Raw genomic sequence first — 21,807 nt, 5'->3', positions numbered from 1 at the left:
TTTATTTTATTTCCACACTTTTGTTTATTTACTTTGCAGTAAGTTTAAATCCTTAAAGGGTACAGCATCACGTGGATTCTGTATCCAATGGCCTTAGCAGGAAGGTTGGTTCATAATTTGGCACAAACCATACCACTGTTTCCATGAGTGCAAGTTATGGTTGGGCTTCGCTGATAGCTCACTTGGTGAAGAATCCTCTTGCAATACAGGAGACCCCGGTTTGACTCCTGGGTCGGAAAGATCCACTGGAGAAGGGATAGGCTACCCACTCCAGTATTCTTGGGCTTCCCTTGTGGCTCAGCTGGTGAAGAATTCACCTGCAATGCGGGAGACCTGGATTTGACCCCTGGGTTGGGAAGATCCCCTGGAGAAGGGAAAGGCTACCCACTTCAGTATTCTGGCCTGGAAAATTCCATGGACTGCATAGTCTGTAGGGTTGCAAATAATCGGACATGACTGAGCCACTTTCAAATTATCTTTCCCCAGATTACTCTGGTCTTGTGAGGTTTTCCACCAGGAGTTACTGTGTTGTTCCTTGCTTTGTGCATATCCGTTGCCTTTGTAGAATTCAGTTGCATCTTGAGCACATAAACCTTCAATTTTCAGAAGAGCTGTGTGCCCCCTCTGGTTCTGTAGACCCTGCTTATAGTCAGCAAAAATGCTGTTGCCCCACAGCCTGCCAGACGTGTTTGTCGTTTTAGAGGTCCTGTTCCCAGCAGGCCTCTACAGGGTCCAAGGTGGCCTAAAGAGCTCAATGCGTTTTATTTTTTTAAACTTCACAATGTTGTATTGGTTTTGTCATACATCAACATGAACATTCTCCACCGCACCCCCCCCCCCCAATAATATAGAGAAGCTCATTGTGGAATACAGTATATACTTAGTTACCTTTTAAAAACTGTGATTTGGTATGGTTACAATTAGAGTTGGGTCCCATGTAATTAATGGTACTCCTTCAGTGTTCTTATTTACATCAAAGATCATGCATGTTTGTTTAGTGGTCAGTCTTTTTTTCATTTGCATGTTTATTCACGTGTAAACTATTTTGATGAGTTTTCACTTGTATCTTTATTAGAATCAATTTGATAATATCTATCGGAAATACATCACCTATACCGGAGGAGAGGAGCTTTTTGGTCTGCCGGTCACGCAGTATCCTAAGCTTCTCGAAATCAAGAAGCAACTAAATCTTCTTCAGAAAATATACACTCTGTACAACAGTGTCATAGACACTATAAATAGCTATCACGATATCCTGTGGTCAGAAGTAAATATTGAAAAAATCAACAGTGAACTTTTAGAGTTCCAGAACAGGTGAGAAATTAATGTTTAGCATGTCCAGAGCTATTGAACCTCAAAAGCTTTCTTCTTTGATAGGTTGTCGGGTTCTCTTTTCACCCAGATGTTTCAAGAGCACATTGTGCTTCATTGCTATTGTCTGTTGATGTCACCCTTGTCAAACACTATTTATTAATTACCCCTGTGTGTACCTGGTGAGAATAGTGCATCCTTTAAACCCAGATAAATCTTTCCAGGGGCTTTTCTATAGCTTAGAGCTGATCGCTATTTATATTACACTTACCAAACATTTGAAGTTTATGTTAGATGATTTATTTGGAATAAAAGCAAGAGCCCTTTGATTTTTCTACAGCCTTTAAGTATTGAACCTAAAGACAATGGAGGGTTATTGGTTGTAATTTTCAGTTGATAAGCTGGTACATTCTGCTGTACTTTGTACTTTGTAGGGCCTCAATATGTGTCTGGAGAATTGAATTGAGAAGCACCTTCTTTAAAATAATGCCTCTTACCTAATTTTTATGAAGGAATTGAAAATACTAGTCCTGATTGGGAGGAGTGGTTTTCTGTAATGTAAATCCTACAGTTATCCTCTGAGTCATGAGATTTAAAAATGTGGTGGCTGTTCTGGGTGACCGTTTTTGATAGAAATGCCAGCAGACAGTCTGGGACTAGAGACATCCAGGCTCATATTCAACTAACCTTTCACGCTGGCTTTTCTTCGCAGGTGTCGGAAGCTGCCTCGAGCCTTGAAGGACTGGCAGGCTTTTCTGGATCTGAAGAAGACCATTGATGACTTTAGTGAGTGTTGCCCACTGCTGGAGCACATGGCCAGTAAGGCCATGATGGAACGGCACTGGGAAAGGATAATGACTGTCACTGGGCACAGTCTGGATGTGGGGAATGAAACTTTCAAGTTAAGAAACATCATGGAAGCACCTCTTCTGAAATACAAGGAGGAGATAGAGGTACGATGACGGAGGCTACGATGTCATGGGAGACTGGAAGGCCCCAGGGGATTTATTAGATAGTTTTCCTACCTTATGGACGGTTGGAGAAGGGAATCAGGCTAGGACAATCAAAACTCTTTTCCTGAGAGTCAGCTTTTACTTCTTCAAGAAATGTTTATGTGGTACGTAAGTGCTGGGGACAGAAGGATGCATTTCTGCCTTCATAGGCCATTAAAAATTTGTGTCATTAAATAATTGTACAAATGAAGGTGTAGGTACAAGCTTCAGTAAATGAAGTGTGCTGCTCTATGAGAGCCTCTAATAATGGGGTGGACCTGTATGGTGGTGGAGGGAGGGTGATGAAAATCAAGAAGACTGGGGTGCATAGGCATGACTTCTGGGTGAAGGGGGGTGTGCTTGTGTGGTGAGGGGATGAAGGGCTTGGAAAGTGCAGAGAAGGCAGTGTCAGGCAGGTGGAACCGCAGGTGTGAAGGGGCTGAGGTGTAGGTACAGGGGACTGAAAGGCCAGGGTGGCTGAGGTGTGAAGGTGGGAGACAAGAGACAGCTGAAGATGGGGAGGTGGAGGGGGGCTACAACTTGCCATCGATTTCAATCTTGGGAGCAATTGCGAGCCCTCTGGGAGATATATTTTGATTAGGGGGTGGTGTGGTTAAATTTGCCTTTTGTAAAGGTCACTCTGGTAGCTGTGAGGAGAAAGGATTAGAAGACGTCAAGGGGCAATCCTAGGAAAACTTACTGGGAGCTTATACGAATACCCAAGCAAGAGACGATGCATCAGCTGAGGGCAGGGAGTGAAGCTGGAGTAGAGGAGAAAAGACTGAAGAGGCCATTAGGAGGTAACACTGGGGAGAATTTGATGATGGAGGGAACGTGGTAGGGAAACAGGAGGGGCTAAGAATGAACCCTAGATTTCCTGCTGAGAGATCTAGATGAATGATGGTGCTTATGACTGAGATGGGGAAAACTGAAAGGGAATCAGGTAGAATGATAGGTGCAAAGACCATGAGCTTGATTTGGGCATCAGTTCGATATTCACAGATTGTGTTTTGGGTTCCCTTGATGCATCTAAGCAGAGGAGCTCAGTAGGCAAATGGATATGGGATTTTCCTGGAGATACAGACGGTTGCTGGCTATGTGGTCATGGAAGAACTCATCCAGACAGGGAGTGCAGTGTGAGGCGGGGAGTCGGCAAGGAGGAGTTTGACTAACGGTCCAGGAGAAGATAAGGCTGCAGAGAAGATGGGGAAAGTGACCCGAGAACTAGGAAGATGGCAGGTTTCTGTTGATGCCTTTGTCTTGTAGTGCATTGATTTGACTTTAGAGTCAAATCAGAGACACATTAAATTTTCCCCCCAAACTTTAAAGTTTTTATTTTGTGTTGAGATTTAGTTGATTAACAATGTTGTGGTAGTTTCAGGAGAGACATGTTAAATTTTGAGTCTGATTAAAGCTGTACAATTAAAATGTTATTGCATTTCTTTTTAATCCCAATTTTTATTGAGATATAATTGACATTTGACTTTGTGTAAATTTAAGAATAATGATTTGATACATTTATATTGCAATATAATCTTCAGTGTGTTAGCTAACACCTCGATTATCATTTCTTCTACTGGTGGGAACGATTTAGATCTAGTCTTTTAGGAAATTTGATGTTTAGAATACAGTTTTGTTGTCTGTAATCACTGAACTGTGGGTTAGATCTCTAGGACTTATTTACCTACTATTTGCAAATAGATAGAACATCTTTTGGAGAAGGCAATGGCAACCCACTCCAGTACTCTTGCCTGGAAAGTACCATGGGCGGAGGAGCCTGGTGGGCTGTGGTCCATGGGGTCACTGGGAGTCGGACACGCCTAAGCGACTTCACTTTCACTTTTCATTTTCATGCACTGGAGAAGGAAATGGCACCCCACTCCAGTGTTCTTCCCTGGAGAATCCCAGGGACGGGGGAGCCTGGTGGGCTGCCGTCTATGGGGTCACAGAGTCGGACACGACTGAAGCGACTTAGCAGCAGCAGCAGCAGAGCATCTTTACCATTCCCATACCTTCAGCCCCTGGTAACTACCATTTCCTTTTCTTTCAGGGCTTTTTCTTTCTTTCTTTCTTTTTTTTTTTTAAGATTCCACACATAAGGACTATCCTACATATTTGATTTTTTCTGTCTGACTTGTCTCACTTAACCCAATGCCCTCAAGGTCCACCCATGTTGTCACAAATGGCAGGATTTCGTTTTTTCTCATGGCTGAATAGTATTTCACTTCTGCACATCTTTTCTGTCATCTTTCTTTCTGGAATAGTTTGGTGGAAAATTTTACAGATTAGGATAAATCTTTACCTATATATACCTGTAGACAGTCTGTTATGTGCTGTGCTTAGTTGCTCAGTTGTGACTCTTTGCGACCTCATGGACTGTTGCACACCGGGCTCCTCTGTCCTTGGGATTTTCCTGGCAAGAATGCTGGAAAGGGATACTATTTCCTCCTCCAGAGCATCTTTCCCACCCAGGGATTGAATTCTTATCTCTTATGTCTCCTGCATTGGTAGGCAGATTCTTAACCACTAGCGCCACTTGGAAGTCCCGAGATCTTCCTTTCCACACTGGGAGTCAAACCTGGCTCGCTTGGGTGAAAATCAGGCATCCGAACAGCTACATCATGTGGGAGAGGAAATACTATAGTTTGGATCTGGAAATATATAAGTTTTTATAGATACATATAAAAGAAGGAGTGAAGACAGGGTCTCTGCTGAATTGACTATTCAAGAAGGATGTGTGACTTTCATGTGATTAAAAAGAGCTTTCATTTTTAATAGGACATCTGTATCTGTGCCGTGAAAGAGAGGGACATTGAACAAAAGCTGAAGCAAGTGATTAACGAATGGGACAACAAAACATTCACATTTGGCAGCTTTAAAACCCGCGGAGAGCTCCTCCTGAGAGGAGACAGTACGTCAGAAATCATTGCCAACATGGAAGACAGTTTGATGTTACTGGGTTCCCTCCTGAGCAACAGGTAGGACAGTCTTTCCCCTGAGATTTCAGAACTGTAATACCAAACACTTCAAGGGGGATTAATTAAGAAACACAACAGTACCCCCTGTTTAATTTATTCAACATCAAAAGTACTTGTTTTAATTTTAGCCCTTGGCACAGCATGGATAATCCTGTTTTTATTTCATTATCCTCTCTTTGGGGGATGTGTTGGAGACCCTCAATTGGGCAAAATAACGCAACATGTAATTAGCCACTTGGATTTTGCAGAGTATTTCAGCTTTGCTGCTGACAAGCCTCATTGCACAGCTGACAGCTCGACAGGCTCTAGATTCCAGAGGGAAAATTATTCTGAATTTTAGAATAATTATTTTACTTCAGAAACCTTTTCATCAACATCTGTGGACTAGAAACTCTTAGTTGTGTACATGCTTTAATGAGATGACAGATTAAGATGGAGAATGAATGTGATTCATAAAGAGAAGTAAAACAGCACAGACCGATACCGACCTAATATTTCTGTTCGACAACAGCAGTAGAGAAAGCTGCCATACTTTGGACATGTGGCCCAGAGACTCATAAATTTAGATTTCTTTGGTTCAGTGTTTCCTCTTGCTCTGTTTGAAATAATTCTTTTGTTCACCAGGATTTTCTCAAATATAGGGTGATTGTGTAAGTGTTTGAAATGAGTAATAGAGAGTATAAAATTAGGTCTTAGAGATGTAGACCATTGGTAACCTTGAGTCTGCACTGCTGGGTTGGCCAATATGGAAAAACCTTAATGGACAAACCTTAATGGACTTTTTGGCCAGTCGATTAATTAGAATTTGGTGATTTTTAAAAATGAATTCGGTTACTGTTTACACCCAACCAGAATTAAGGACAGATGGAAGATAACATACCCTATAGAAGTAGAGAAAGTGCACATATAACTTAAGGAAGCATAGTGTCAGGAATGGGTAATCTTTTCTTGCCGATGGCACTGAACCCACAGACAGAGTTATGTGAGGAACACGTGTTCAACAGAAATTTAGGGAACACCTTTCCTGTGCCATGGGCTTCCCTGGAGGCTCAGCAGTAAAGGGTCCACATGCAGTGCAAGAGACTCGAGCTTGATCCCTGGGTTGGGAAAGATTCCCTGAAGAATGAAATGCCAACCCACTCTGGTATTCTTGCCTGGGAAATCCCACGGACAGAGGAACCTCACAGGCTACAGTTCCTGGGGTTGCATAAGAGTTGGATACGACTTAGCGAGTAAACCATCACCACCACCACGTGCCATATGGTCTTCTGGGTTCATTGGATAGAACAGTGAGTGGAACATATATCTCTGTTGCGCTGGATCTATATTCTTGTGAAAAGCATGAATAAAACCCCCAGAAAGATGTGTAGAATATTGAAGCAATCTGTTTAGCACATAAGAATATGGAAATGAAAATTTTATTCACTAATATGACTAATAGTTGAGATGACTTCAAGTCCGTTTAATGTTGGACTAGAGAGACCAATAAACAGAGAGGAAAGAGAAGATGAAAAACAATGAAAGGATAAGAAAGCTGTGGTACATATACACAATGGAGTATTACTCAGCCATTAAAAAGAATACATTTGAATCAGTTCTGATGAGATGGATGAAACTGGAGCCAATTATACAGAGTGAAGTGAGCCAGAAAGAAAAACACCAATACAGTATACTAACACATATATATGGAATTTAGGAAGATGGCAATGATGACCCTGTATGCAGGACAGCATAAAAGACACAGATGTGTATAGCGGACTTTTGGACTCAGAGGGAGAGGGAGAGGGTGTGATGATTTGAGAGAATGGCATTGAAACATGTATAATAACATGTAAGAATCGAAATGCCAGTCTATGTCTGATGCAGGATATGACACGCTTGGGGCTGACGCGCGGGGATGACCCAGAGAGATGTTGTGGGGAGCGGGGTGGGAGGGGGGTTCATGTTTGGGAACGCATGTACACCTGTGGTGGATTCATGTCAATCTATGCCAAAACCAATACAGAATTGTAAAGTAAAAATTAAAAATAAATAAATTAATTAAAAAAAAAAAAAAAAAAAAAAAAAAAGAAAAACAATGAAAGGAAGTACAATCATTTAGGATTAGGATTGTCGGCAAATAACGGAAGTGCCATATGCAACATTGCTTAAACAAGACTGAAGTTTGTATCTTTCTCACGTACCAAGAGTCCCAAGGTCAATGGCTCAGGTGGGAGTGTGGGCTCTACCACATCCCTGGGGACCCAGGCACTGTCCCACTCATTCTGTTTTCCAGGTGTAGCGCTTCTCCTCCGTCTATTCTTTACATTCAGTGCTGCTGCTCACTTCTCATCTGGAAGAATGGTTTCCAGATTTGGCTACACACTAGCCATAGCTTTGCTGCTGTTGTTCAGTCGCTCAGTCGTGTCTGACTCTTTGCGACCCCGTGGACTGCAGCACGCCAAGCTTCCCTGTCCTTCACCATCTCCCAGAGTTGCTCATGTCCTTCGAGTAGGTGATGTCATCCAACCGTCTTATTCTCTAGGGAACTTAAAAAAAAAAAAAGTCCCAGTGCTTGTATTGCATCCCAAACTGATTTAATCGGAGTTCCTGGGGCTGGGATCTAGGCAGACACTGGTAGTTTTTCATGTTTATCAGATAATTAGAATATTTCTCGGGTTGAGAAATATTGATGTGGAACTTAATCTCCCAATACACATTGCTGCAAAGGAGGCTGGGAAATTCAATATTTTAACTGGGCACCTGTGAGTGTAGGTAGAAATGGGCTTGTATATCTAAAGAAGAAGGAGAAAAAGATTAAAGACTTTGGAAGACCACCATCAATTTCTGCCTCAAGAGGAAAATAGGAAGATAGATTAACTATGAAAGAAACAGAGAAGTGGCGGTCATGTGTGGACATGAAGAAATCCTCAAATATATGTGTACACACAGACATGAGTGAGGTAGACAGGAGTGGATGGGAAGTTGGAAAGAGGCCCAGAAGAGGGTAGGCTAAAGAGAGTCCAGACAGTATCATACTTGAAAATTGAATTAGTTGTTTGGTCCCTTCCAATGATTCTGTAATGGTTCCATATTGTGTGAAAAACCAGAGACCCCATGGAAGAGGTACAGAAGTTCAGCAGAGAGAAAGTTATTCCCTTGACTGCAGCAGGAAAGACTAGAATGAGTGGAGTCCAGTCTAACATCTGATCTGCTTCTTGGATGGCACGTCTCCCACCTCTCTGTGTGTGTTTGTGTGTTGCTCAGTCGTGTCCGACTCTTTGTGACTCCTTGGATTGTAGCCCACCAGGCTCCTCTGTTCATGGGATTCTCCAGCCAAGAATACTGGAGTCGGTTGCCATTTCCTACTGCAGGGCACCCCTCTATGCTCTGAATCAAAAGGAGGAAAAGTCAGTTTAACAATGCCCAGCATGGAGTGATGAATTAAGCATTCAGTAGCATCGTTTTATTTATTTATTTATTTTTAATATTTTTTGTATGAAAACCATAGCTTTATTTTTAAAAATTATTTTGTTTATTTTCCTGGCCTCAGTTCCTCTAGTGCCTTGCCTTTGAACCTAGGGCCCAGGCGCCCTTGGGGAGGGTTTATGGGCCGGTGGCTTTCACCCTGCCAAGGGCTCCAGCACTTAGCGCTGTGTCAGAAGGTAGGGAAGCCCAACTGCAAGGCTTCTCCCGCTGGTGCTTGGCCGCCCGGACTCAGTGCAGCACAGAGAGAACCGGGCTGCTCTCAGGGCCCCTGCGTGGGGGAGGCAGCCCCACACACGTTGCTGAGTCCCTACTCGCCTGAGAGCACTTCACAGACCGAGTTTATCTAGGGCTCTCCTCCCCAGCAAAGACGCGTGCAAGTGATTTGGGCCTGCGCCTGCGGTTCTGAGCTCCCGCCCACAGCCCCAGCTCAGGAAAGCAGCCCCAGAGCCAAGACTTCCGGGAGGCGCGTGGCACCCCCTTGTGGAAGACGTGTGCACAGCACGCTGGGAAGCGAGCCTCTTCAGGGGATAAGAGTATACAAACATGAACGCATGTATTTAAATTATTAATGACATTATTCACGATGCTCCTACTCTTATATTTTCTGCACTTGATAAATATTCTCAGAGAAATGTTAACATGTCTCACTGTGATTGTATGTTGTTTTTTCCCTTATATTTCTTCTGATTTTTGCTTTATGTATCTTTGTTTCTTTGTTGTTAGGTGTCTAATGGTTTATTCTATCTTCTTAGTGAATTGTACCTTTTATCATGAAAGATATTCATCTTTGTTTCATTTAAAAATAAATAAACAAAAAATGCCAAAACCAATACAGAATTGTAAAGTAAAAATTAAAAATAAATAAATAAATTAAAAAAATAAAAAAAAATAATAATTTAAATATAATGTCTACTTATATTAATCTTATATCCTACACAAATATGGTAACATAATTTAAAAAGCAGAAACATAATCAAAGTTGTAATGAAATACATGAAAATCAGGATTTTTATAAAGCTCTTTAGTTTGAAAACAACAAACGTGAAATACCCCAAATCCCCAAATTCTTAATGTGTTTCTGCTCTTAGGTACAATATGCCATTCAAAGCCCAGATTCAAAAGTGGGTACAACACCTTTCCAACTCGGCAGACATAATTGAGAGCTGGATGATGGTGCAAAACTTGTGGATCTACCTAGAAGCCGTCTTTGTGGGAGGAGACATTGCCAAGCAACTTCCCAAGGTCTTAGAAATTTCTCTGTGATTTCGTTAGGTTTTTACCTTCGAGAACTAATAGCTCATTATCCCTTTAAAAATGCAATAATATTTCGACCTCTATTGAACCACCCCTTCTCCAATCTTTCTGTTGTTGTTGTCAAACTATTCTTAAGAGAGAGAGAGAGAAATTGTGGAAGAGAGGGGCATAAGAGTAAGAATGCTTTAAAATCGTGAGGAAATGGAGGGTTAAAAATCAAAGAATGAATGCCTGCATAATTGATATACTTCTTCAGATAATTTGAAGATGGAAATTGGAACACTGTGGAATTACAGAGTTGTTATCTTGACAATGGTAGGATAATTTGTTCTATTACCGACAGCTTAAAATAACTCACACTATACAATACACCCAATTATATCTGCAGCGTAAAATTGAGGGGTGGGAATCTTCAAGGAAAAACTCCCAAACAACACGGGCTTCTTATCAAGATGTTGAGTATGTTTTTCTCAACAAATTGTAATCATATCACTAGGTACGTATGGAGTATATTTTGAGATTAATTTTCTCTCTCTCTTTTTTTTTTTTTTACCAGATTTCAAGGAGTCTTATCCAATTACATGAAATTGTTTGCAAAATTATAACATTTTAACAGTAAGAGTTCTAGGAGCATGATAATGTTGATTGTTCACTTTGGTTTCCTTAGCTTTCTCTTTGGTTAGTTTTCAGTTTAATTATAGAGGACAAATCTGTTAGCAGATTTATGTGTTGTGTGGCTACCAATGAAATATATCCATTCATTCAAATTTTAAGTATTTACTTTTGCACTTATATTTAGGCATGTTTTTCTTCTCTATTGGTGAAGAAGAGTCTCAGATTGGACTTAATAATGGAAACTTTCACATATAATGTTGGAGGAGTTAGGTGGAGTTTCTTGGTCTCATATTTGATATATGTGCTCACTGGTAAAATTCAGAAAATTTTAAGAAAGAAAAGGTATTCCTACTCTCTCAAAATAAACTGTGTATTTTCCATTTTTCTCAAAAAAGTCTATTCAAAAATATTTCAAAATATTAAGGTTATATTATAATTAATTTTAATTATAAAATTTTAAAATGTCCATTTTTCTAAATACACAAATGATTCAATGCTCCGTATAGAAATCAAGATAATTGAAAACAATTGGGAGGGTCCTTTTCTCCCAGATTATCTATTTATTATTATTTTTATATCTACTTCCTGTTTTCAGTTAACATAATGTCAGTCCCCAGGTTTGAGCTGAAGATTCTTTTTTAAGAAGGGATCAGTTCAGTTCAGTTCAGTTGCTCAAATGTGTCCGACTCTTTGCGACCCCATGGGCTGCAGCAAACCAGGCTTCCCTGTCCATCACCAACTCCTGGAGCTTGCTCAAAATCATGTCCATCGACTCTATGATGCCGTCCAACCATCTCATCCTCTGGCATCCCCTTCTCCAGCCTTCAATATTTCCCAGCATCAGGGTCTTTTCCAAGGAGTCAGTTCTTTGCATCAGGTGGCCAAAGTATTGGAGCTTCAGCTTCAGCATCAGTCCTTCCAATGAATATTCAGGACTGATTTCCTTTAGGATGGACTGGTTGGATCTCCTTGCAGTCCAAGGGACTCTTGAGAGTCTTCTCCAATACCATAGTTCAAAAGCATCAATTCTTTGGTGCTCAGCTTTCTTTATGGTCCAGCTCTCATATCCATACATGAAGGATGCTATGGTGCAAAAGGCCCAGGAAGAATTGAAATAGAGCACATCTAACATTTCAGGTGTATGCAGATATCCAGACTGGTCAGAAGTCCAGCCTTAGAGGGAGGTGTGTGAAACACTCTATCCTTGGGGTCACAGATGTGTCCAAGTGTGCTTTCTTACCTTGTTCTCATAGGAAGCCAAGCGCTTTTCCAATATCGATAAATCTTGGGTGAAGATCATGACTCGGGCACATGAGACGCCTAATGTGGTTCAGTGCTGTGTTGGTGATGAGACCATGGGGCAGCTGTTACCACACTTGCTGGACCAGTTGGAAATCTGCCAGAAATCCCTTACGGGGTAAGTTCACTGGGTTTGTGAAGGCTCTTAGTATCCTAGAGATGAAAGGGACCAGAGAAACTAGATGGGATTAGCCAGTTGGTTTCCTTTGGCTTAGACTTTATTCATGACCAACATTGTGGCATCTATAAAACTGAGCGTTTGGAGCTTTACCCACTCTCCAATCAGTTACTATTAATTGATTTCTCTGTTGCTGAAATTATAAGATTAACAGCTTCTTCCATCGCTGGGACAAGATCTTGCAAATATTTTCATACAGTCCTTGTTTGTAAAATGAATATACCTGTTTTTCTGATATCTTTTTGGATAAACATCTGAAGAAGCAAATTATTTCATTAAACTCAACTAAGAACAAGATAGAGAACTGAGAAGATGGATGGTGACTGCAGCCATGAAATTAAAAGATGCTTTCTCCTTGGAAGAAAAGATATGACCAACCTAGACAGCATTTTGAAAAGCAGAGACATTACTTTGCTGACAGATGTCCATCTAGTCAAAGCTATGGTTTTTCCTGTGGTCATGTATGGATGTGAGAGTTGGACCATAAAGAAAGCTGAGCACCAAAAAATTGATGCTTTTGAACTATGGTGTTGGAGAAGACTCTCGAGAGTCCTTTGGACTGCAAGCAGATCCAACCAGTCCATCCTAAAGGAGATCAGTCCTGAATATTCATTGGAAGGACTGATACTAAACCTGAAGCTCCAATACTCTGGCCACCTGATGCAAAGAACTGACTCCTTGGAAAAGACCCTGATGCTGGGAAAGATTGAAGGCAAGAGGAGAAGTGGATGACAGAGGATGAGATGGTTGGATGGCATCACCAACTCACTGGACATGAGTTTGAGCAAGCTCCGGAAGTGGGTGAAGGACAGGGAAGCCTGGTTTGCTGTGGTCCATGGGGTCGCAGATTTGGACACGAATGAGTGACTGAACTGGCTAACTGAAGAACAAGATGAACTGTGTAGTATACACAAGCAGTCAGGATTATACAAAAACAAGAGCCCAATCTAATACCTGTCAATATATGCGGACACAACTGCAGTGATGTATGTGGAGGCTGGATGAATTCCAAGAGTAATAAATAATTTTCTCACTCTTTGGTTAATCATGATAAAATCACTGAAGTAGAAATACGTGGAATATAGAAACGAAAGTGCAGCAAAAGTAGGGTGATGACAGAACGAAAAACATTCACTGGGTTTTGGTAGCTCCTGGAGGCAGAGAACAGAGTCAAAACCCTTCCTTCCATGTAGCTGGATTTTGCTTCTGCTTCAGCGATTGATTCATTGGATTCTTTTAAGATACAGTCCTGTGACTTCCTTGGTGGTCCAGTGGTTAAGACTCTGAGCTCCCAATGTGGGGGGCCTGGATTCGATCCCTGGTTGGGGAACTAGATCCCACATGCTGCAACTAAGATCCTGTGTACTGAAACTAAGATCCAGCATAGCTGGGAAAAAAAAAAAAAAAGATACAATCCTGAGAATTTGAATTGTCGACCTTTAGCTGACATAGCTTACAAACAAAACAAACACAAAACCAAAAAAAGCTCACTGTGTGTAATTTTTCCTGTCCTCTACAAAGTACAAACATTTTCAGGTTAAGTCAAATACATGCATTATATTTGTGAAAAATGAATAAATTCTATCAGTTTTGGAAAAGACACAGTCTCCCAATAGAATATGGAATCCCACTTGGCAAAATTAGTAACAGAAGAAAACAGAACAAAGCAAAAACATTGCATGGGAAAATTAGTTTCTCTCAAAGTCTTTTCCCTGTTTCCATCCAGATTGAAGTATTCCTAGAAATACTTTTTGGCATTGTGTGTGTGTTTATGAAGTTTACCTTTTCCTCCCCATTTAGATACTTGGAGAAAAAACGACTTTGCTTTCCCCGGTTCTTCTTTGTCTCGGACCCCGCTCTCCTGGAGATTCTGGGTCAGGCATCAGACCCGCATACGATACAAGCCCATTTACTGAATGTATTCGACAACATTAAGACTGTCAAGTTCCATGAAAAGGTTTGCCTAATTCTCTTTGCTGGCTGGTGATTTACATATCCTGGAATCTCAACTGTCTTTATTAAATAGCTCTCCAATAGTGTTTACTAAGGATTACCTCCCTCTCCATTGAGCATTACCCAATGACTAAAATGATACATTTGGGCCCTGTTTGCCTTCAGACCTTGTGATGTTTTAATATCTAAAGTATAGATGTGAATAACAAATCATTTAAATCTGATTAAGAATGCTGTATATGTAGTATTCATGGCTTTACATGTCAAGTTAATTGTTTAGAAATTTGGCACAGCAAAAAAGTTGTTAATAATTGTTTATCAAATAGTGCTTTGATTGAACAGAATTGCCACAGTTGTTTGATTATTTTATTTTATCTTTGTTGTTCAGTTGATAAATCGTGTCCTACTCTTTGCGGCCCCAGGGATTGCAGCATGCCAAGCTCCTCTGTCTTTCACTACCTCCTGGAGCTTGCTCAAACTCATGTCCATTGAGTCAGTGATGCCATCCATCCAACCATCTCATCCTCTGTCGTCCCCTTCTTTTGCCGTCAATCTTTCCCAGCATCAGGGTCTTTTCCAATAAGTCGGTTCTTCACATCAAGTGGCCAGAGTATTGGAGCTTCAGCTTCAGCATCAGTCCTTCCAGTGAATAGTCAGCATTTATGTCCTTATCTATTTTATTTTTATTTTATTTTAAGGCTGCACTGCATGGCCTGTGGGAGTTCCCAGACCAGGAACTGAACCCAGGGCATGGCTGTGAAAGCACTGAATCCTAACCACTGGACCACCAGGAAATTCCCTGATTTAATTGTTTTAATGAGGCTTTGGACAGTTTTGATATAATGATCCTCCATGTTTTGCATCATGCTCCATTGAAAACTTTTCTTTCTTTTTTTTTTTTCTTCAAACACTCTGAATAAGTTTCAAGAATGGTGACATTTATGAGACCCCAAAGAAGTCATTAATGTGAGGAAAACTACATTTGCACAGCTGCTAGAAGAGATTATCTAATTCACCCCTTCACCCCAAATTCCCTAAAAAATGACCCTTCCAGCTGGATAACATTCAGTTCCTCTATGGTGCTTCATACAAACCTCAGTATTATTTATTTGTTCATCCTAGAATGCAGTTCACATCTGTTGAGCAAATACCATAGACTGGATGTTGTGCTTAACAGTGGGACTATGCCACCCTGAGGGGACTCGTGCTCTGGTGGGGTCTGCGGAGCGCAGCTCCCGCAGCGGTAGAGTTAGTCCATTGCGTGCGTGTATGTGCTCAGTCATGTCTGACTCTTTGTCACCCCATAGGTTTTAGCCCACTAGGCCCCCCTTTCCATGGACTTTTCCAGGCAAGAATATTGCAGCGGGTTGCCTTTTCTTCTCCAGGGATTCTTCCTGACCCAGGGATTGAACCTTTGTCTCTTGTGTCCCCTACATTGGCAGGTGGATTCTTCGAAGCCATTAAAAGCCGGTCTTTTAACCTCTCACTGGCATAATGTCAGTCCTGGGGTCCCGAGGAAGAGTATATTGCAACCCATATTGTAGCTGTTTTTATGCAGCACAACATTCAAGAGAAATTTGGCCATTAAACTGTCGATATTTTTGATTTGCTGTGCTCATGTGTTCGTTGCTCAGTTGTGTCCGTCTCTTTGCAACCCCATGGACTGTAGCCCACCAAGCTCCTTTGTCCAGGGGATTCTCCAGGCAAGAATACTGGAGTGGGTTGCCATTTCCTTCTCCAGGGGATCTCCCTGACCCCGGGAGTGAACCTGGGTCTCCTGTACTGCAGGCAGATTGTTTACCATCTGAGCCACCAGGGCAGCTCCTGCAACTCACTCCATTATTCTTGCTTGGAGAATTCCATGGACAGAGGAGCCTGGCAGGCTACAGCCCGTAGGGCTGCAAAGAGTTGGACATGACTGAGCATAGCATGCATGCATGTGTTCATGTGATGTACAAGCATGCGAATGCCTGTCAGGGAGCCCTAACCTGCACGTAAGGGGTATAGCAGAAGGCTTCCTGCAGGAGAAGGTGATGTTTGAACTGGTTTTTGGAAGGGGAGTGAAACATATCAGGCAGGTGGGGACGGGACCCCCCTGACCTCTGCTTAGAGCAAGGGCAAGTGCAAGGGGGAGCCTGGGATGTCAGAAATGTGAGTATGTGAGGAGTTTATTACTTTCTTAGGGCTTCCATGAATTAAAACAGAAAATTATTCTCTCATGGTTCTGGAGGCTAGACATCCAAACTAAGATGTTGGCAGGGTTGATTCCTACTGGAGGCTCTGAGGGAGGATCTGCCTGTCTGCTAGTTCTGCTGGTGGTCAGCAATCCTTGGTTTTCCTTGGGTGTGGAGACACCACTTCCATCCCCACCTTTATCTTCACAAGACTTTCACTCTGTGTGTCTGCATCTAGCTCTCCTTCTTCTAAGGATGCCAGTTGTTGGATTTGAGTCCACTGCCATCCAAGGTGACCTCATCTTGAGTACATCTGCAAACACCCTATTTCCAAATAAAGTCTCATTCACAGGTACTAGGGGGTTCCTTTGTGGCTCAGATGGTAAATAATCTGCTACAATGCAGGAGAGCCAGGTTTGATCCCTGGGTTGGGAAGATGTCCGGAAGAAGGGAATGGCTACCCACTCCAGTATTCTTTCTTGCCTGGAGAATTCCATGGACAGAGGAGTCTGGCAGGCTACAGTCCATGGGGTCGCAAAGAGTTGGACATGACTGAGTGGATGCCAACATGGTCTGTTCACAGCTACTAGGGCTTGAGGCTTCAATATATATTTTGGAGGACACAGTTGAACCCACAACACAGGCTGATGAGCAAAGGGAAAAGGAGAAGAAAGAGGCATGGACCATATTCCAGAGGGCCAAGTGCATTATACTATGGGACGTACTTCATCATGAATGTGACAAAAAGCGGGGGAGGTTTTCAGCAGAGAAGTGGCCTGATTTGTGTTTCAGAAAGATCTTCTGTGTCAGGGTAGGAGTTGGAATGGAACGGGGAGCAAGGAAATCAGTGTTGAAAGTGATTGCAAAGTCAGGATGGAAAAGGCTGAGTTGTTACAACAAAAGGCATCAGTGGAGGGTGAGAAGAGACAGTGTGGATTGAATGGTTAAAAAAAAGTCAACGTTTCTTATAGATCTACTGCATCTATGGGTTGAATGAAGGGATTGAATTGCCAGGGAGGTTCTGCTTGATGTTTTGCTCAAATCCTTCTGCTTTAGCCCCAGGACTTTATGGTCCCAGAGCAAAGCTTCTCATTGTCTGATTGTACATTGAAGATAACTGAAACATCCTTATTTTCAGCCTCTGTTCATAGCAATTACTGCTTAAAAACAAGTAGCATTGCTTTTTTTTTTTTTTCTTGTTGCTGTTTCTGCCATAAGGTTTCTAATGACAAGGAGCTGATCCTGGTTTTATGGATCCTAAATCTTATAAGATTATAAATACAAACTTATATTCAGGACCTAGAAGAGTCTGTGTAAGGAGGGACCCTGAAACTCAAGGCTCATCAGCTTCTTGGTAGATAACTTCTGTGGACAACTAAGGAGCATTTAATTAATGCAGACTAATCCAAGCCCAAGGGAATAATATTCCATTTATTAGAGAACAAAAACAAACATTTGCCTTTATTTTATAATTGGCATCATAGTTGTTCCTCAGTAACTGTGGAGAGGATTGGTTCCAAGACCCCAGAGAATACCAAAATTTGTGAAGGCTTAAGTCTCTTATATAAAAGGTAGTAGTATTTGAATATACCTATGCATTGCTCCTTGGAAGGAAAGCTATGACAAACCTAGACAGCATGTTAAAAAGCAAAGACATCACTTTGCTGACAAAGGTCTGTATAGACAAAGCTATGATTTTTTTAGTTGTCATGTATGGATGTGAGAGTTGGATCATAAAGAAGGCTGAGCACTGAAGAATTGTTATTTTTGAATTGTGGTGCTGGAGAAGACTCTTGAGAATCCCTTGGACGGCAAGGAGAACAAACCAGTCCATCCTAAAGGAAAAAACACCCTGACTATTCATTGGAATGACTGATACTGAAGCTGAAGCTCCAATTCTTTGGTCATGTAATGAGAACTGACTCATTGGAAAGGACCCTGATGCTGGGAAAGACTGAGGCCAAAAGAGAAGGGGGAAGTAGAGGATGAGATGGTTAGATAGCATCAGTGACTCAACGGACAGGAATTTGAGCAAACTCTAGGAGATGGTGGAGGACAGAGGAGCCTGGCGTGCTGCAGTCCACGGGGTCGCAAAGAACTGGACACAGCTAAGTGCCTGAACAACAACAATGCGTGGTCCCTAGGTTATTTACCATATAATGTAAACCCTGTGTAAATAGTTGCCAGTATGCGGCAAATTCAAGTTTTGCTTTTTGGAACTTTCTGGAATTTTTTTCTAAATATTGTTGATCAGAGATTGTTTGGGTTCTTGGATTTGGAACTCATGGATGTGGAGAGCCAACTATATTTTGTTTAATTGGCATGAATGGCTGGTAAGGTGAGTAGGAAAGTAAGACAGGCAGGATTTTTAATGACTAATTGGAGACAGGAAGGTTAGTCTCAGATATCTGTCTTCCAACACTGCACGGTCAGTGGATAGCGCAGCACCACCTGAACTGTGTTTTGAACTCCAAATGCTGCAGACATTCTCATTATGCCATACTGCATGTAAATGCAAGTGATATCACCAGACTAGGAGCTGGGTTTGCATTAGAATATATTATGTGTGACCAACAGCCTCTGTAAAGAGCATAATGTTTAGTGTAGAATTGGAATCACCATGTGGGATGTTTGCATTGATCATTTTGACCAGGTGATTGCTAAGGTCAACTTGATAAGCTGGTGGTATGGATGGCTGACTCTCAGAGGGTCCCGTTTCATCTGGGGAAACTTTTTGATTATCACATTTGTATTGAATATTTCTCTTACAAAATTTTCCTTCTTAAGCATAGAGTATTTGAAATTGATTTAGTATTCCCTTTTTGATTTCATGGCTATCTTTTGAAAAAATTGTTTTGAAATTGAATTTGTATCATACTTTGCCTTTTATTTTATAATATATAGCTTAAGTTTCTACAGGAAGGATAACATTGACAAGAGGGCAATGGAGAAATTCATTCTTTATGTAAATATAGCTTTTCTTGGGCTTCTAACACAGATCTATGATCGCATTCTGTCAATTTCTTCTCGAGAGGGTGAGACAGTTGAATTGCATAAACCCGTGATGGCAGAGGGCAATGTGGAAGTTTGGCTTAATTCTCTCCTGGAGGAATCTCAGGCCTCATTACATCTTGTGATTCGCCAGGCAGCAGCAAATATTCAAGAAACAGATTTCCAACTGATTGAATTTCTTTCTTCCTTCCCTGCTCAGGTCAGTGTATTGAAATTGGAAAGTATTTTTTTTTAACAGAAAAGTCATTTTAGATCTTATTTGTTGTCTATTATAAATGACACAACTGACTATAATTTAATTCCAGAACAATATTGAGATTTTCATAAGAATTTGTTAAATATAGATAAGTTTAAAGATTTCAACTACAGATTGTTGCTGTTATGTATCTATGTCTATACATATATATTTATAGATGTATATATTTGTGCTATAGAAATATTGGTATATTTTCTTTTTTTAATATGTAAGAAGTATTTTCCTTTTTAAAATTTTAATTGGAGGGTAATTACTTCACAATACTGTGAAAATTTTTGCCATATATCAGCATGAATCGGCCATAGGCATACATGTGTTCCCTCCTCCTGAACCCCCATCCTTCCTTTCTCCCTCCTTCCACAGAGCACCGGCTTTGGGTGCCCTGCATCATACATCAAACTCCCACTAGTTATCTATGTTACATATGGTATTGTATATGTTTCAATACTATTCTCTCAAAGCAACCCACCCTCTCCTGAAGTAAGTCAGAAAGAGGAGACAAATATCATATATTAATGCATACATACATGGAATCTAGAAAGATGGTGCCAATGATCCTATGTGCTGGGCAGCAAAGGAGAGGGAGTGAATATAATTTCTTTTTTAAAAATATAAATTTATTTATTTTAATTGGAGGTTAATTACTTTACAATATTGTATTGGTTTTGTCATACAAATTTAAAATAGTTTTTTCCTACTGAATTTCTTTAGTACATAAATCATAAAATGTCCTGTGTTTTACTAGAAAAATGACAAATACATTTAGCAATAAAATACAGAAAATGATATTTCCTTAGTGATGTGATCAATAAGGATTTTGTGATTACAGTGTATAAACCGTTTGTTGGTTTGATGAAAGTAGGTTGAAGACATATTCTTTCCATGTCAGTAACTTAAAATCTATGGAGGGAGAGGTATGACTTAAAGTGAGATGAAAAAATTGTAGCCACGTCACAAGGCTGTATATGTTTGTCAGGTAAACAATATGCATAGAGTTTCCATAGATTTTGAAGCAGCCCGTCAAGCTGGTATAATACAGGATGGCTTGACATTTGCATAATAATCACAACTGTTGTAATTTCTGTTTAAATATATTCATATGCCATAATACTCATAAACCCTTTTTGTTTCCATAAGGTTGGGTTATTAGGAATTCAAATGATATGGACACGGGATTCAGAAGAGGCCCTTAGAAATGCCAAGTTTGATAAAAAAATCATGCAGAAAACCAATCAGTCTTTCCTGGAGCTACTGAACACGTTGATAGACGTGACAACCAAGGACCTGAGCTCCGTGGAGCGAGTTAAATATGAGACACTGATTACTATTCATGTGCACCAACGAGATATCTTTGATGACCTGGTAAATGCTTTGTAAATGCTGTGGCAGATACAGAAGAACAAATACCAGACACTATCTGTGTTTACCTACCAGGAATAGTGTGAATGAATTCAGAGAAAAGATACAATTCAGGCAAAGAGGCATCTTTATGAAGAGAAATTGTTAGATTTTCTTTTCAGTCTTTAGCTGAAGTTTTGGCCATTTTCTGATGATCTCAGCTAAGGTGTTATGGAGGCAATTAGACTTTATTTTGAAATTCTTTACATGATCATTTTTAATGCTGAAATGTCATGTAGCGTCATCGAGAGCTTTCACTTGTCTCATGCTTCTTTTGGTTATTAAATCGAAGATGACTAATCTCTTGATGCAGAAATAATAAGTGACATTACTAGTAGTACTGCTTAGTAGTTTTGAGGGGTTTTATTAACATAAATCACATATGTAACAAGTTTTGCTACATTCGTTGATTGCAAATGGTCTTTCCTCATATAGTTTGTGACATTCAGTTGTCATGCAGACTTGCCTTTAAAGAAAGAGCAGGGATGAGAAAGAGAGTTTGGTAGCTGTAGAGAATAGGAAATGTGAAATGAAATTTGCCCTCTACTGTAAAATATGACATTAGATAAGAGGCACGAAGCTCTTATTTTCATAATAATTTTCCGGATCATGTCTCACCCCATTATGTAAAAAAGATTATGAAAGGCTGGTTCTGATGTAATGGAAATAAAGGTGGCACATTGAGGCTGTTATGTGCTAATCTCCTCTCCTAATAGTTAAGCACACAGTTTGCCTTTCTGAGAATTAAAGGGCTCAGGGTAATTTTAGATTTCTTACTTGTAAAAAAAAAATGATTAAAGTGACTTAAAATTTTGGTTAAAAAAATTCATACAGAAGCATTGCTGGGCAATAACCTGCCATTTAGATGTTAGAAATTTTGGCCTGCTTGAAATCCTAGCAAGGATAATTAACGGATTGT

At 40.6% G+C, this 21,807-nt stretch overlaps 1 protein-coding gene and 1 pseudogene across 1 annotated transcript in view; one reads left to right on the top strand and one right to left on the bottom strand.

The window, feature by feature from the left end:
* Nucleotides 1-21,807, top strand: part of DNAH5 (dynein axonemal heavy chain 5) — a 265,487-nt gene that overhangs the window by 75,452 nt on the left and 168,228 nt on the right. The window contains exons 27-34 of the mRNA XM_040262501.1: nt 1,076-1,314; nt 2,024-2,264; nt 5,082-5,281; nt 9,838-9,991; nt 11,872-12,035; nt 13,896-14,052; nt 19,221-19,433; nt 20,628-20,852. Of these exons, the coding sequence (XP_040118435.1) occupies nt 1,076-1,314; nt 2,024-2,264; nt 5,082-5,281; nt 9,838-9,991; nt 11,872-12,035; nt 13,896-14,052; nt 19,221-19,433; nt 20,628-20,852 (1,593 nt within the window). The remainder of the gene's footprint in view (nt 1-1,075; nt 1,315-2,023; nt 2,265-5,081; nt 5,282-9,837; nt 9,992-11,871; nt 12,036-13,895; nt 14,053-19,220; nt 19,434-20,627; nt 20,853-21,807) is intronic.
* Nucleotides 45-861, bottom strand: LOC120879236 (annotated as a pseudogene).

The sequence above is a fragment of the Oryx dammah genome, unplaced genomic scaffold (genome assembly GCF_014754425.2).
Source record: "Oryx dammah isolate SB20612 unplaced genomic scaffold, SCBI_Odam_1.1 HiC_scaffold_20, whole genome shotgun sequence".
Taxonomy (NCBI): domain Eukaryota; kingdom Metazoa; phylum Chordata; class Mammalia; order Artiodactyla; family Bovidae; genus Oryx; species Oryx dammah.
This window is presented reverse-complemented; position numbering and strand designations above follow the sequence as displayed.